Here is a 16,851-nt window from a genome sequence, read left to right on the forward strand (position 1 = left end):
GAACATCAACATAACGTCAGCGCGTGAAGAAAAATATATATATGTTACTCCCTCTGTCCAACAATAGTTTGTTCATTATTGACTTGACACACCCCTTAAGAAACAATAAATAATAGGGGCAATATTACTATATTATCCTTTGACTTTATTAAATTTAATACTTTGAAAAATGTGTTAAATGATAAATAATATTTAATAGTAAGGGTAAAATAGACACAAAATGTAAATTATCTCTTGATTTTTTAAATTGGACAAATTTTGTTGGACAATTATTTTTAGTATAGTGAACAACTATTGTCGTATAAAGGGAGTATTTTAAAATAAAAAGTGTAAAATATTGAGACATTTAAGGAACTTACTTTTTTTTTGGTTATAAGTGTTGATGCTATGACCCATTTCTTATTATAGCCCAACCACTAGAAAAGCCCAGGCCCAAAAGTAATCTTCCTTAGGTCCTGCTGAAATCAAAGACGGAAAACGAATCCAAAATTTCGTCCCGCCGGTGAAAAAACTGGGAAGAAACGAGCCCTACAGTCCTTGCCTACATTACTTAGCTCCACTTTGATCGACTCCATTACCGGCTATAGATTCCGTTGTATTGGAAATGGTATGTATCTGACTTTCAAGCTCTTCGCTTTCGTTTCCACAATTGAAAACCTAGTTCGCATCCTTTTTTTTCGTGTAGAATTGTAGTAATTGCTTGTGGAGTAAGAAATCTGGAGAATCGGTAATTTTAAGGAGTGTATCACGGATAACTCGAGCTAATAAGCATAGTCAATGTTCTTTTGTTGAATATCGTGAGTCTGATATGATAATACAATAATGTTGGCGGAGAAGTAGAAACAACATTAATAAAGCTGTAATTTTTATCATTTTAGGTTACATTTAAGCGCTAAGAGCATGACTTCCATCTTTCATTGTGTACCAAGAGATCGAATTTAACCAGTTCATGAAGTTTAGCCTGGACAGGAAACTATTTTTTTTGTGATATTAGAAGGTAGAGTGAAGAACTATCTAGCTTAATATTTTTTTCTAAACCTACTTGATAATGCTGATCTTTTCTGTGTAGAATAATTAATAGTTGCTTCTTAGTTAGATATCTAGAGAATCGGTAATTTTAAGGTGTATCATGGTTAAATCGAGCTAATAAGAATATTTGTTGTTCTTTTGTTAAATATAGTTTCACAATATCGTGAGTTTGATATGGTAATACAATAATATTGGCGGAGAAGTAGAAACAAATGAATAAAGATAATTTATATAGTTTTTGGTTACATTTGTGCACTAAGAGCATGACTTCCATCTTTCGTTGAGTATCAACTACTAAGAGATCGAGCTTAAGTAAGGAGTTCACAAAGTTTTGCGTAGACAGGAGACTATTTTTTCGTGATATTAGAAGATCGAGTGAAGAACTAACTATCTTAATATTGTTTCTGAACTAACTAGATAATGCTGTTCTTAAAGGTGCAGTTAAGACAACAATTAAATCAAAAAGTTGTGCGTTACTGGAGGCACTGAGGCTCTATGGCATAGGTCTCAGCACCCATGAGCTTTATCTTAAGGTGGACAACATTACCCATCGTAAACTGATACATTAATCCTTTTTTGATTGTTAAAAAGATATTGTATTAAATGTCCAACAACCAGAAGGTTCTGTGGGGAATTTACAAGGGGTAGATCCATGCCTCCATTACATATTGTGTAATGAGCTCAAAAAATCTATTATGGTCTCTATATCATTTGCAGTTTCCATGTTACACAAAAAATACAGTTGGGGTAAACATCTGCACTTAGTAGTAACTACAGATTCCGATTTGCTTTCAAAAATCCTTGCATTCCTTTCCTTTCAAATGGTCCACCATACCGTCGAAGGGAGAAACTGATATTAATTATTATGGTGAATGAACATACTAGTGACTAGAAAGGAAAATCAGAAATTTGGTGTGAGCAAATTAATCATTAAATCTAAATTACAATTCTTGAGCTTTATACAAAGTGGTATTGAGTAATGGGAAAAAGGTCAGAATTGCCCCTCAACTATTGAAAATAGTACTAGTATACCCTTTGTTTATTTTTGGTCCCTAAAGGTCTCCACTGTCAGCCAACTGGCGAAGCTATGTCCCTTATAACAAACAGACCTCTGAGTCTGATTTTAAAAAAGGAAAGACAACCAACATTGCCCCTCAAATATTGGATATATGATGATTATACCCTCTGATTGATTTTGGTCACATAAACTTCTCACCGTTGGCCAACTTGCAAATAGGTCTTTCAAAATCACTTAACTACAATAACTGTCAGGGGATCACTTGACTACAACCGCTTTTATACCCATACTAACTTTTCAAAAGATCGTTCTAAATTAGATCTACACTGCTAAAATAGTTTAAACAACAAGGAATGACTCTTATTCAAGTAATTGCATTTTTGGGACCTTATAAAATACGAGTCGTGCGTCATTTGTATTCATTGCTGTTTTGAATTGTGTACATAATATCAAAATTCTAGAACAATGTGCAAACTAGTGATAGTATTTTGGATGCAATAAAGTTATTACATGGCCTGCTCATTACTTGTTTTTTGAGGATTCAGAATCCGTTCTCATTTACAAGTTTCGTAGAGGGAGCAAAGTTCATTAATTGACTCCAAATAAACCCCTTACCTTTACTAAGAGCTCAAATTAAGTCCTATTAATATAGTACTAACTGGGGTGTTGTACACTTTTGGGGAAACAATGTATGCTATCATTGTTTGCGTGTTTCGTGTCGTCCTCATCGGAGCTGCGGTGGTCGGCAGAGGAGGCTGCGCTGGTGGGTGGTTGGAGGGTATAAAGTAATCGGAGATATCTTTATTTTGTAGGAATCTCTCTCGACATAAGAGGAGTTTGGAGGAGGACCTTGTAGTTCTCTACTCATCGGAGATGGCATTTCGTCAATGGCTCTCGTGGGAAACCCCAGTGGTGGCAAGTCCATTTGATAGAAGATTATTTGTGGATGTGTATGATATTAGTGAGGTTCCAAAGAGTAGATGCAGGGTTCACTTAAAGATGCACAGATTTGGGTTTGAAGCGAAGGTCATAACAGATGACCAAGACCAAATGCCCTAGGTATTTAAGACACATCATCAACGAACAGTCAAGCGAACCAAAACTTCCATTTTTTTGTTTTGAAAGGAACCACACATGTAGGACTTTAAGAATCAGAGCAGTCAAGAGATGGCGCTGATACCATGTCAATTTTTCTGAATGTCTCTCTAATTGAGAATTCTGCCATTAAATAGAAAGAATTCTGATTTTACATCCCTAAAAATCTGCTATTTCTATCCTTGAATATCTGCTATTTCTAGTTGTAACATCCTGTAATCATCCCTGAATATCTCCTATCTCTAACTTTGGAAAGCTCTTTACACTACAATCTATACAGATATTGCATATTTGTGTTATAGCTATTCACTATTCTGATATTCCTAATATTAATACACACAAATCTGTACATATATTCATGATCTTGTCCACTATGCTAACAAATGTTAGTTATATGTGATATGTAATGTGTTGTCAACGCCAACACAATTAAGGAACATGCGCTTTTTTAAGCCCTCTTCCTTCTTTGAGAGGTGTCTGTTATGTGGAATTTTAAACAAGTAGATGCTCTAAACTGGAACAAGTAAAAGTAGGGGGACCAGTTTTGCAGATGTGTGCAAGTTGTAGTGTCATTTCATGTATTAGGCCTTCTATTTAATAAATTTCACTAATTTGCGATTTCTATTCTTTTCCAACTTATCATAAGACTTATCCAATTCTTCTGCCCATTTAGTTGTTTTTTCTGTTATAATTACTTATTATTGCATTGTATTTGCGTGTGTTTGTACATGCGCACACACATCCATATATACACACACAAATATATTCCTTTAGTTGCATCTTTCTTCATTGCCACACTTTGTGGGATTTCACTGGGTATTTTGTTGCATCTTTCTTCATTAAAGGGAATATCTTTATTTTTGTGCATAAAGTCTTGACATTTTTCTAGGATTTTCACCTTTTGACAATAGTCCTGGATCAACAGTCTATAGAAGCGCTTTTGTAGCTCGCAGAGTCTCACAGTATCCATCTCTTTTTTGTTTCTCTTTCCTCCAGGGATATGTTTTGTAGAATGCTATGGATGCTTTTGATACTTGGTGGAATTTATCTGTCTAATTTGCTGTTTAAAGAAGGGAGAAGCCTACTTATTTGACAAAGTATGTTTAACTGTTAATTCATTCCTCTGGTTACAAACCTCATACCATTGACTTAACTTGAAGTGCATTAATCTCTGATTATTATTAAGCATTTATACACTGCAAAATAGATGGGGACTGGTAAAGCAACAAACTCATGAGAACAATGCACTGGCAGGTCTCTAAATTAAACTAAGCTGAAGACACTCTGCAATGTTGATGATTATGTGTTAGTTTCATTTCTGTTGGTGTGGCTTTTGAAACTTAAGCCACGCTCATGTTTAACAGAAATGTCTTCCTCCTTGCATACCGTATCAATAATTATGGATGCGATCATACACTTTTTTGAAGAATGGATGCAATCATACCTTATAAGTTATTTAGCTCGCTTATGTTTGTACTCTCTGTCCTCTCTGTCTCTTAATCGTACCTTATAAGTTATTTAAATCATTTATGTTTATAGTTGCTGCCCTCTCTGTCTCTTGTTAAATGTTTTTCCTATTTCAGGTCATATCCTTGTTGGAGTAAGTGCTAAAGCAAGGAGAAGTTGTCCAAAGGAATAAGAAGGTTCTTTTAGTTGATAATAATTCAATCCATCTAGTCATGGACGAATACAAAAGAAATTCTCTCAAGCAACGCTCGAACCCCCAATTCAAGAGGAAGGGAGGCAGTAAAAATGCAAAGTTGAATTTTTCTAGTCATGAACGGTCATCTGAAAATTCTCAGAATTCAGATACTACCTATTGTATACTTTGTCAATCCAAAAAAGTTGGTAGTGTAATTGGAAAAGGTGGTAGCATAATCAAAGCCTTGAGAGAGGAAACTCAAGCAAAGATTACAGTTGCTGACAGTGTTCCTGGTTCTGATGATAGAATAGTAATCGTCTCTAGTTCCTCTACGAAACTAGCTAGGAGACAGAATAATGACAAAAACAATGATAATCCAGAGACAGGGGAAGAAAATTGTTCCATGGAGCCACATTGTGCTGCGCAAGATGCTCTGTTAAAAGTTCACTATAGGATTGTTGAGGAAGACTTGCAGGGAGTACAAAGTGAGGATAAGAGTGAAACTGTAATAATCACGCGTCTCCTTGTTCCGAACAATTTGGTTGGATGCCTTTTAGGAAGAAAAGGCGATGTTATTCAGAAATTGCGAAGTGAGACTGGGGCTAGCATTCGTGTCCTTTCTGCTGAGCATTTGCCCGCTTGTGCTATGACCACTGATGAATTGGTCCAAGTAAGTTTCATGTTCTTTTCTTTGGATACAGAGATTATTTAGTTACTTATGTGAGTGAGTTTTGATATGAACTTTCATCACTTGGAGAGTATGATGGTGCAGAGGATGAAAAGGACAGAGTATTGTTTACTTTTACTAATTGTTCATCTGTACTGATCTTCGTTCTACATGCAACAGTTGCATTGATCAGATGTTTTTGTACATCTCTTTTTTCTCCCTATGATTGTCTTCAAGCCTCTACTAGTCCTGATACCTTAGTGCTAGTTTATTTTTATAATCCACCATTGTTTAGCAATTCAAGTCCTTGAACACTAGACGAGCTGTCTAGTAGCTATTGTTTATCTGACTCATAGTTTCCTCATTGAGTTTTTTATTTTAACTTAAAAAAACAATGCACCGCAGGAGTAAATGGAAACTAATGAAAGAAGTGTGTAGAACAAGTATGACACCAACATGCCAGCACAAAGATAAATACTAATGAAACTGGAATATACTGAAATGGAATATGAAAAGAAAATTTGAATAAGACTAGTAGATAAACTTTTCTCTCAGGCACTAATANCCCTTAGGGGTTGTAAATCCCACCCCATCAGCTTTTGCTTGATGGGCTTTTTGGTGTGAATACACAGTTACTATTATCAAAAAAAAAACAATGCACCTCTTTGACAAGCAGAAATTTTCTGTCTCTGCTTTAAATTATGCAAATGGCAGCCACGCTAAATTTTTGTTTCTCTCTCTCTCTCTCTCTCTCTCTCCAATCTGTCTGTCTTTTTGGGTAGCCATGCTATTTCTTAATATGAAACATCTAATAGATAATCAGGTATTTGGGATTTCAACTCTGTTTAGTCTCTTGGTTTTATGGTGGTAATTTCCTTTGTCCGGATACAATCATGTTCGAAACTACTATTTCTATTGGGGAATATAATTCTCTAGTTTTAGTTAATTTTCTTGCTAATAGTCTTGGAGTTGAATTAATTATCTTTTTTTGGGACATATCATGTCAGAATTTTCAATACTGTTTTTTCTTCTTCTCAGATATCAGGCAAACCTGCTTTAGTGAAAAAAGCCTTGTATGAAGTATCAACTCTGTTGCATCAGAATCCTCGCAAAGACAAACCTATCTCGAGTTTCCCTATGGTACATGGTGCTCAAGGTTTTCACCCCCCTGGTCCTCCCATGGAAAATATGATTCCTCCAGGAAAACCAATGTGGTCTCAAAGTAAAACTAATTTAAATGGTATGCCGCCTGCATTAGGGGTGGGAGGCTATAGGAACCAGCTTACTGGATTTGGCCGTGCAGATTTTGATTATGGTCCTCCCCCTAGTGCTGGTGAAGCTCCAGGTGATTTCACCATGAAAATTCTGTGCTCAGCTGCAAAAATTGGCGGTGTTATAGGCAAGGGAGGCTTCAATGTAAAACAACTTCAGCAGGAAACAGGAGCGGGTATACATGTTGAGGATGTCGCACCCGAATCTGATGAAAGAGTTATTCGTGTCTCCTCTTTGGAGGTAATGTTTCTACTTGAGTAATTCATAATATTAACATACTGATAGCATGTCACTAAGCCATTGTTTTCCTTCCAGTCTTTTTGGGATCCCAGATCACGAACTATTGATGCCATTCTTCAACTTCAAAGTAAAACAAGTGAATTTTCTGACAAAGGAATTGTCACTACGAGGCTTCTTTTTCCCTCAAATAAGGTTGGCTGCATTATTGGACAAGGAGGACAGGTTATCAATGAGATGAGAAGGAGAACGCAGGCGGATATTCGTGTTCTTTCCAAGGACGATAAACCCAGATGCGCATCTGCAGATGAAGAGCTTGTGCAGGTGAATTATCTGTAGTATGCAAGTTTAGACTTAGGCTTTTCTGGTTCACATATGACCTAGTTTCAATTTTCTAGTGCCTGTTGGTACTGTTGTTTCCATGATTTTGTGAGAAATTTCAATCTCAAAGTAATTGAAGTTCCGTTTATTCAGATATCTGGAAGCATCGGTGTTGCAAAAGATGCCTTGGTTGAGATTTCTTCAAGGCTCAGAGAAAGATGCCTTAGGGATGCAAATAGTAAAGTGGAGTCTACTCCTGTTAGGCCACTTCCTGGATTTGTTCCTTCAGAGGATTTTCGAAGTGGAGACCCACAACGTTCAGGTGCGATGGGGGCTGGTAGCTCTAGAAGATATGAACATTTGAAGGTAGGGAAGATTATATGGCTAATGTTCTTCTACTGGAGCTTATACCTTGACTTTTGTTTGATAACAGTGGAGCCTGGGGCAATTCATACCTTTATTTCTGATCTTCTATGTTCTGGTTTTATGGGTAGTGTGACATGTTTGTTGTAACCTCTTTAAGGATAATTCACATGAGGAGAGCACCAAGTTCTAGCAACCTTGCACTACCAGTATGACCTGCAGAATGCATCATCTAATTCATTTAATGTGGTGGTGGTATGAGGCACCAATCCTGTATTCAAAATGAATTTACTGGAATTGTACATGAGATATGCCTTGCCATATATTTCTGTCTGATAGTATTTTCCCCTTGACCATATAATTGGATGTTGAATAAGTGACTTGTCACACTTTCCTCAGTTGTGGAAACCATTTGCTGCCTTGGTCTTTTAAGTTAGTCCAGTTAACTAAAGAAGTGCCACTTTCTCTTTGTAGGGTGCTGTTCGTGAATTTGACCATCCAAGTTATCCAGATCTTCCCATTGCCACTAGGTACTACCAATTCCGGAATATGTTCTTTTTCCACTGCTTTTTCTGTTGCAGTTCATCTGAAAACCATTGTGAACCCCAGATTCTCAAATATCCGTAGTCCCCCAGAGATGAAGTTTCCAGACCATTCTTATGGTTCTGCAAAAGGAACAGGAGGGTACAACATTGATGAGGTAAATATTCTTTGCCTAGAGCTACTAATAGATGATTTAGTGAGTTCCTTTATTTGTTCATTTGGTCCATTTTACTCCAACCAGGTAGAAGACTTGCATTGTGTTATTTTCCTCCATTTGTTTTGATAACCGCCTATTTGGGTGAACTGCTGGATATTGTTACTCCCGACTCCACCTTTTTTTCCACGATACAGGAAACTAATAAATCCTTCTCCATTTTTATGTTATATTGAGGACATGCTAGAGAAAAACTACATGTATTTTCATATTCAAGTTTTGATTCTATAAAATGTTGTTCATTATATGCATTCATTTCATATGTAGTAAATTTCTTATAAAGAAACAAATCTTGAGCCTAAACTCAAACCCCAAAAGTTAGCTCAAGAGGTGAGGATTGCCCAAGACATAATAGAGAGACCATCCATCCCTTAAAGGGCCGATGTAGGACCGCAGAAGCTAGCTCAATGGTGTGTGGGTAATTTAATATGTCCCCAACATTGGAAATAAGAATTGAGATGAGTCCTGCTCTGATACCACGTAATGAAATGGGTCTTGGGTCTTACTCAATCCCAAAAGCTAGCTTAAGAGGTGAGGATTGTACAAGTCATATTAAAGAGACCACTATTTCTGTGAAGGGTACAAAGTGAGAGGAAATGGAGGACCTAGAAGATAATTGAAGTTTTATGTCTGAGAATGAATTTTCACATTTTCTTTTTCTAGGTGAGAGAGAGAGGAAATGGAGGACCTCAACTAGATTATAATTCATTTTAATCTATCATTAATGTTATACTATAATAATTTGTAGAGCTTATAATACGTTTTAATCTGTCATTAATGTTATTTAAAATGTAAGTCTGGGCATATGTATTTCCCAAGGAGATTGAAATGTGAGGTTTTCAGGTAGCATAGCATCCTCAGAAGGAAAAGAGATAGGAGGGCACATTTGGGGGAGAGCTGAGAAGGAAGGAATTGGAAGGACAATCATTGAGTGATATTCTTCCTAATGCACCTAGAATATACAAGTTCACTAAAAACATCATGGTAGAGAACTTCAGGGAATATGGGGAGCTCAAGGATTTAGTACTCTGTTATTACCATCAATTACAGCGAGAAAGAGAATTAGAGGCCAGCTCTGGATAAAGTAACATTTCAGAGGATTAGTAGGGGTGAAAGTATAGCAGATGATACACACCTTCGATAAATAAGAGTTGATGGACGTATCGAGACTAGTGAGGGTAGTAGGATTTTGGGTCTTTATGGGTTCGTGCCGGTCTTCTTCCTTCATTGCTAGGAATTAATAGAGAATAATGTGATAGAATGATCCATGAAGTTTACGAATGAAACTTTTAAGATGAGTTTTAACTCTTCATTAATAAAAGAAGAGTTTTAATTCATTTTGGTTGTGCTCATTCGGAAGAAGAATGGGGCCAAGGGCATATATATTGTCTTGGTCTATTAGTCTGGTAGAGTATCTATAAAATATTGTTGCTTAAAAAAGAATTCTTTCAAATAATTGCTTATGTTCCTATCGAGGAGCTTAAAATCGATAGTGGATAATCTCATTTCCTCATCTCAACGTGCATTTCTGGAGGGGCAAACTTTTGGCACCCTTTTTATAGCTAATGAATGGTGGGTTTATGGCTAAGAAGTGGGTAATTGAGAATTTTGTGTAAGTTGGACTTACAAGTATGACAATTGTGATTTTTTTTACCATTTGCTTGAAAGAATGGCTTGACTTGGAAACATGGATAGCGCATTGCATATCCAAGTCCAACTATTAGAAAATATAACATCTAACATCATTGCACCAAGAGTGTGACCTAACAATCAATAAAGTTTGAATGGACTTTGGGAGATCAGAGTTCAAGTCCTAGTTGAGGGAAGAAAACAATAGGTGTTTCTTCCCATTTGTCTTAACCTTGGTGTATAGAGTTACCCCATAAGTATGTTGTTGAAAAGTAGCATATACACAATGATTTAATCTAGGTGGCGCAAGTGCCCCATACATCACTGTTACTAAAAAATATCTGTCTAGGAGGAAAAAATTAACATTGTTGAAATTAACTTTTTTCAAAACATACCCACTTTTATTTTCCCCCCCTTAATTGTATTTATAGTAGCAAATCACTCCGAGAGGATGATGAAAGAGCTTTTGCGGAGTAGGAAGAAATGAAGAAAAAATACCACTTGGTAGGTTGGAAAAAATTAACATTTCTAGTTGAGGAGGGGGTCAAGAGATACGTAGATCATCCATATCAATAGGACATTATTAGAAGATAGTTGGGGAAATTTTCATGTAAGAATATATTATGGTGGAAAGTGATAACCACTAAAAAATACGGGAGGTTAGAATAGGATTGTTTTTGGGGAGATAGGAACTACATAAACAACAAGCTCGAGGAAATGGATCATTAAGGAAAAGGAAGATTTTACTTCTTTTTTGTGGATAAGGTGGTAAAGGATGATTTCACAAGATGCGTCTCTTAAAACATTTATAATGGCACCCATATTTTCTTTTGGCGAGAGTAATGTTGTGGGAGACATCTTTGTTGGGGGCATTTCCGGGGTCTGGGCATGTGTGCTATGGTTTACGAGGGAGACAATAATGGTGATACGAATGCAGAAGCAAAATAAGAACACAAAGTAAAGGATAGTAAAGAGAGATTTACAAAGAACCAAAACTAAGGAAATTGGCAGAACACTCAAATCAAACACAAATGCCCTATCAATTTAAAACTGAATTAACCCGAAGGCCAAAACTATAAGAACAACTATCAAGGGGAAGTAATCCTCTTGAAAATTCACCTTAACAAGTTTAAAACACCAACAAAGGAATTCATACTCAATATCATAATAAGCTATAAGCAGGAAAGTCTCCTATCATTAACTACACAAGGCTTAATTGCTTATTGTGTAAACAATAGATAATTTATGCAATAGGTGATTAGGGCTTCTATCAAATTTGGAGTAGATTTAGAGCCCGTTTGGATTGGCTTAAAAAATAAAAAGTCAAACTGAAATGACTTTTAAGTCAAAAAATAAAAAGTAGGGGGGGATCTACTTTTGGTTTCCGACTTATTTTAAGTCATTTTTCACCTTGCCAAACACTTCGTAAATTATTTTAAGTTATTTTTTATATTTGCCCAACACTTCCAGAAGTCAAAAACTGACATAAAAATAGGTTTGACCAACTTATAAGCCAATCCAAACGGGCTCTTCGACCAATTTGGATAAATGGAGAAAAAATGTGTTGGTGAAATTTTAGCACAGCTTGTTGCGACGATCCGCCAGGATTTATGGTCAAATTTTGCATGATCCATCAGGATTTCTGACTAAACAAGTTTTGTCCATCAATCTAGCAGGATTTTTCTGCCATCTCCAAGATTTTATTGCCAAGTTCTGGCCACGATGAATTTTCTTTAAATGTGGTCAAAACCTAAAAATGGCAGTTAAGACTCTATTTTGTGCAATTCACTTGAAACAACCAAACAGACTTCAATGTCAGAATTACAGGGCCATGTCTGAATTCACTGACTGGATAAATGATAGAGCTTGGTCCTTTTTTTTGGAGGATCTTTCACTTGGAGAAGGGGGGTGATAATCATATGTCAGCCTCCAGAATAGATAGATTTTTATTTTCTCAGCAGTGGGAGGTACTTTGTAATCAGATCAAGCAAAATCTTTTGCCTAGACTAGGCTCAGATCATAATCCTGTAATGCTATCTTGTGGAGATTTAAGTTTGAAGAAATCATATTTTTCAAATTTAAAAACGGTGGATGGGGTGTGGATGGATTCAGAGACATGGTCAAGGAATGGTGGACTTCCTTTTGTGCAATTGGAACAGGTTCATTCATTCTGGCCACAAAGTTGAAGATGTTGAAAGATAAGCTGAATGGGGTTGGGAGAATAAGAATAATTGGAAACAGAAAAAGGAGGATATTTTGCGTCAGCTATCTAGACTAGAAGATCCAGGAACAGAGAATCCTATCTGAGGATGAGCTTCTTCAAAAAATTCCACTTGTCTATGGAATTTGAGGAAGTATCCAGAAATGAGGAAATAGCTTGGAGATAGAGATCCAGAGTGCTATGGCTCAAGTAAAGGGACAAGAAAACTTCCTAGAGTTGCCACAATACATAAGAGATTCAACTCTATTTGATACTTTAGTAGTGGATGGGACTTCTGTTTCAGATCGAGAAGACATAAGGGGAAATCATCAGTTTCTATCAGAATCTTTACAAAGAAACTGAACATTGGAGGCCTGATTTTAATCTTCAAGGGGTTGAAGGTATTAACCTGAAGGAAAAAGAATTGTTATAAAGGCAATTTGATAAAGTGTTGAATTGCATCACACTATGTGCCAGTGATAGGGATCCAGGACCAAATGGGTTCCCAATGAATTTTATTTAGAATTTCTGGGAGCTGATAAAGGAGTATTTTATGAATGCCAGTAGACACTTTCATGCCCGTCAGGAGTTTGAAAAAGCCTTAATTCTACTTATGTGGCACTTATTCCATAGAAAACTGGGCTACTGAACTAAGAGACTTTAAACCTATAAGCCTCATAAGTGGAATCTAATAATTGCTAAACTTCTTGCAGAGAGGTTGAAGAGGGTGGTGACAAAGGTAGTCAAGAATCTAATGACATTCATAAAAGGCAGGTAAATTATGGATGCAACACTCATAGCCAGTGAATGTTGGACTCAAGGCTCAGGGGTGTAGACCCATGGATCATTTGCAAGCTAGATATAGAGAAGGTTTATAACCTTGTCAGCTGGGATTTCCTTCTCAACATTTTGAAACAAATGGGTATGGGTTTCTATGAGAGATGGTTGAAGTGGATTGATTTTTTGCATGAAAACTGTCAGGTTCTCAATTCTGGTTAATGGAGAACCTGTTGGTCTTTTTTCCCTTAGAGAGAGGACTCGGACTAGGACATCCTCTCTCTCCTTTCCTCTTTATATTAGTTGTGGAAGGCCTCAGTATGATGAGGGTGGCTATTCAGAACAACTGGATAAAAGATTTCAGGATAAGGCAATCAAGCAGGGAAGTAGATAAAGATTTGTAATTTGCTTTATAGAGATGACGCTGTTATTTTCTGTGAAGCTAAGGTAGATCAACTTAGTTTTGTCAAAATGGTTTTGGTGATTTTGGGGCAATTTATGGTTTTTCTGTTAATTGGAGGAAGAGCAGCATTTTTCATGTTAAAGAAGTCCCATAAATACCAAGTCTGGCCAACATTCTGGGATGTAAAATTGAGAACTTCCCAACAACTTATTTGGGCATGCCTCTTGGCAACAAACATTAAGGAGCTGGAAATCTGGGATGGAATTGTAGAAAAAATTAAGAAACTAAGCTAACTGGAAAGCTCAGTATCTGTCTCTTGGAGGAAGAATCACTCTAATTAACTCACTCTTGGAGGAAGAATCACTCTAATTAACTCACTCTTATGTCATGTCTTTATTCCCTGTTCCTTCTAATTTGGAAGAAAGACGGGTTAAGTTGAGGGGAGATTTTCTATGGCTGGGGAACAAGGAGGGCAAATGTCTACATATGGTGGTCAATATGGAGAGAAAGAAACAACAGTTGCTTCAAGGATATTTCTGATTCAATTCAAAAAATCAAAGAGAATTGTATTAATACCTTCAATTTTTGGTATAAAGAGAAGGTAGAGAAGAAGTTGAACAGTTTTGGGCCCAAATCTTTTGGAGGTCTCCAGCATTATACAACATTACCACTCTCAAAAAATAAAAATCCAAAAAACTTAAAATCAAAATTGAAGTTTTGATAATTCAAACAACGCCCTCTCCTACTCATCACTCCTAAAATCCTGACCAAGGAGTCAATTGTGACTTTTCCCACTTTGCTCCCTTTGCACCTGTAACAGCCAACATCATGGGTTGAAGGTAGAAACGACTATATGCATTTCCATTAACTTTTTTTATGGAAAGGCTCTAAATTGTTTACGTGTTGAATTATTTTGTAAAAAAATTTAACAGCGGCATCAAGACACACAAACCTAAGGCCAGAAACTATTATTCCTACTTATATCCCCATAACTGTGGGTTTGGTTATAGCATGAGAAATGGATTATTTATTGAGGCAATGTTGCCTTCAGAACTTGACTGTTGATTTCTATTTCATGTAGTTCTTGTTGCTAATCCTTTGTTTGAATCACAGTTTGCTGGAAGAAGTGCAAGATTTCAGGATCCTCGTTCTGTTGGACCTGGATTCATTGATGATATTCGGGGTGCTCCAGATCATATGAATGCTGGGCACAACGTTTTTCACGGGTCCTCCGAGAATTTGAATGCTGGGCGACCTACTTTTCAAGGATACGGGTCTCCTGCTGGACAGAGCAGCAACATTCAGCAAGGCGCTTACCACCAGAATTATGCTGCTCAACAAAGTGCTTATCAAAGTTATCCAGCTAAAGGTGGCTACCCTAGTGGTAGTCCTTCCCAATTGCCTTACCAGAACCCTAATCCTCATCAAGCTCCATATCAAAACATCAACTCACAGCAGCACCAGCAGGCGCCACCGCCATACCAGAATATGGCTGCACAAGGCTCCTACCATTATTGATTCTCAATACTGAGTTACTCAAAATACCTATGGCGGGTTTTGTACAATAATTTAATCTCGTGTTGTGCTATAGTTGTTGCTGAAGTGTCAGTCATAGTGATCTAACTTATTGCATTTGATGGTTAAGAGTATCGTTGAACACAGGTTAAGTAGTTGACTGTTTGGCAATATTTTCAGAGACCTCGCTTTAGGTTTTTTCTGCAGCATTCAACTTCCTTGTGGTTTAAGGTGTTGCAGTTATCTGCCTAATTTGATTTCTTTGTAATGAGATTGTTTTCAAATGACAAAAATTTCCTTAGTATTCCTAAATTGCTTTTTTTGTAACGTTAATACATGGATATTAGTGTCTATCGCTAGAAAACAAAAATGAATTGATAGATACTAAGAGTTCGTTAAACGAAAATTATTTTCTTTTTTACAATATTGTAGTTCTGGAAATTCAATTTGTTTGTGCCTTTTGGCAACACCAAAAAAAATTGAATTTAGTCAGTTGCAAGTCTGCTCCTTTTCTTTTGGGGCAGAGGAGAGGGGATTTCACAGCTCATGTAGTCAATTAATTAAACTTTTAGGCTAGTATGCTACGTCTAAAAATTGGGTGCCAAGGATCACTTTCCTTCTTAGTGATATCAGTAGTCGGATTATTTTTGCTAATGAGATTTAAAATATATATTAAAAAATACAAAAAATTTAAGGAGGTTCAGCTTGATTTTAACCTTGTAAATAAAATGCAAATTTTCAACTTGAATCCCTTTCAGTGCTCTAGTTCCACCCTGATTCAAAGATAGCCAAAATTTGAAGTTTATTAATGGTCTAAACTTGCTATTGAACGTATAACTCATCTTAGTTAATAAGTTCTCAATTAAGTAGTTATATATATTTAGTAAACTTGTTAGTATAAATATAGGATTTAAGCAAAAGTGACTGGAATTCATAAGTAATATTCTACCTCCGTCCTTGTTCAATGATCAATATTTCATTTTTCTTAAAAACACATTAGATATCTACAAAAATGTTGTAGACCCAAATATGTTTTTTACAGATCAGGCCGCTGGATTAAAAAATAATTACATCCGCTAACCAATATACAAAAAATACACTAATTATGAACAAAATATGCATGTTTTATACATAATATCATTAACATATAAGAAAATATATGTTTGCAAACGATTATACAAAATTCTAGCTTAATCAAGACAAATGGTGAGACAATAATATAATTTCAAGCATGACAATAATAAAAAACATGATTGCATCCATGCATGTAACCACCACCAAGGCGGAGACATAGCTTGAGCTACGAATATAGTAGTAAAATTCATTTCTTGATATATATAAATAATTTATTAGAACCCAATAAGCAAAAAAATGTTATGATCGAGAACCCATACATTAAAAATCTTGATTCCGCCTCGACCATAAGATATGGATTGTGCAAGGACAAGGCTTTAGATAGATACATGAAAGGAGATAGACATGCCGAAGATCTATTAAAAATAACTTCTCCACTTCTCACAAGATAGAGATAAAATTTGTACATTCAACCTTCTCAGACCTCAATTATGGGATGAATATGTTATTGTTGTTGTTCAACCCCAAGCAATATGGTAAGAAATATGAATCATTAGCCTAATTCAACCACAAAAGCTAGCTCATGAATGGATAGTCCAAGATCATATAGGAATACCAAATGACCCTATCCCCACCGATGTGGGATACTCAACACCCTCCATGGATAGACATCTGGACCATGGGACAATATATGATGGGGCCAACATCGGAAACGATGAATTGGGATGGGTCTGGATTTGATACCTTTGATAAGAAATGGAACTTGGACCTAGCTCATGGGGAAGGATTAGCCAAGACTATATAAAGAGACCAAATGACCGTACTATCCCAACGATGTGGGATACTCAACAT

At 36.3% G+C, this 16,851-nt stretch overlaps 1 protein-coding gene across 3 annotated transcripts; it reads left to right on the forward strand.

Moving 5' to 3' along the window:
• The first annotated feature begins 452 nt into the window (after positions 1-452).
• Positions 453-15,237, forward strand: LOC125859399 (KH domain-containing protein HEN4-like). 3 transcript variants are annotated; one of them, XM_049539143.1, is made up of 9 exons: positions 461-607; positions 4,139-4,239; positions 4,726-5,454; positions 6,490-6,963; positions 7,039-7,284; positions 7,435-7,647; positions 8,119-8,174; positions 8,254-8,344; positions 14,524-15,237. In XM_049539143.1, exons 3-9 carry the CDS (start codon positions 4,822-4,824, stop codon positions 14,926-14,928), a joined length of 2,118 nt encoding a protein of 705 aa, XP_049395100.1. In that variant the 5' UTR covers positions 461-607; positions 4,139-4,239; positions 4,726-4,821; the 3' UTR covers positions 14,929-15,237. The 3 variants fall into 3 exon arrangements, with proteins under 3 accessions (XP_049395099.1, XP_049395101.1, XP_049395100.1); XM_049539142.1 differs by lacking the exon at positions 4,139-4,239 and having other exon boundaries at positions 453-607; XM_049539144.1 differs by lacking the exons at positions 4,139-4,239; positions 7,435-7,647 and having other exon boundaries at positions 453-607.
• Positions 15,238-16,851: the final 1,614 nt, after the last annotated feature.

Source organism: Solanum stenotomum, chromosome 3, assembly GCF_019186545.1.
Source record: "Solanum stenotomum isolate F172 chromosome 3, ASM1918654v1, whole genome shotgun sequence".
NCBI classification, from domain to species: Eukaryota; Viridiplantae; Streptophyta; class Magnoliopsida; order Solanales; family Solanaceae; genus Solanum; species Solanum stenotomum.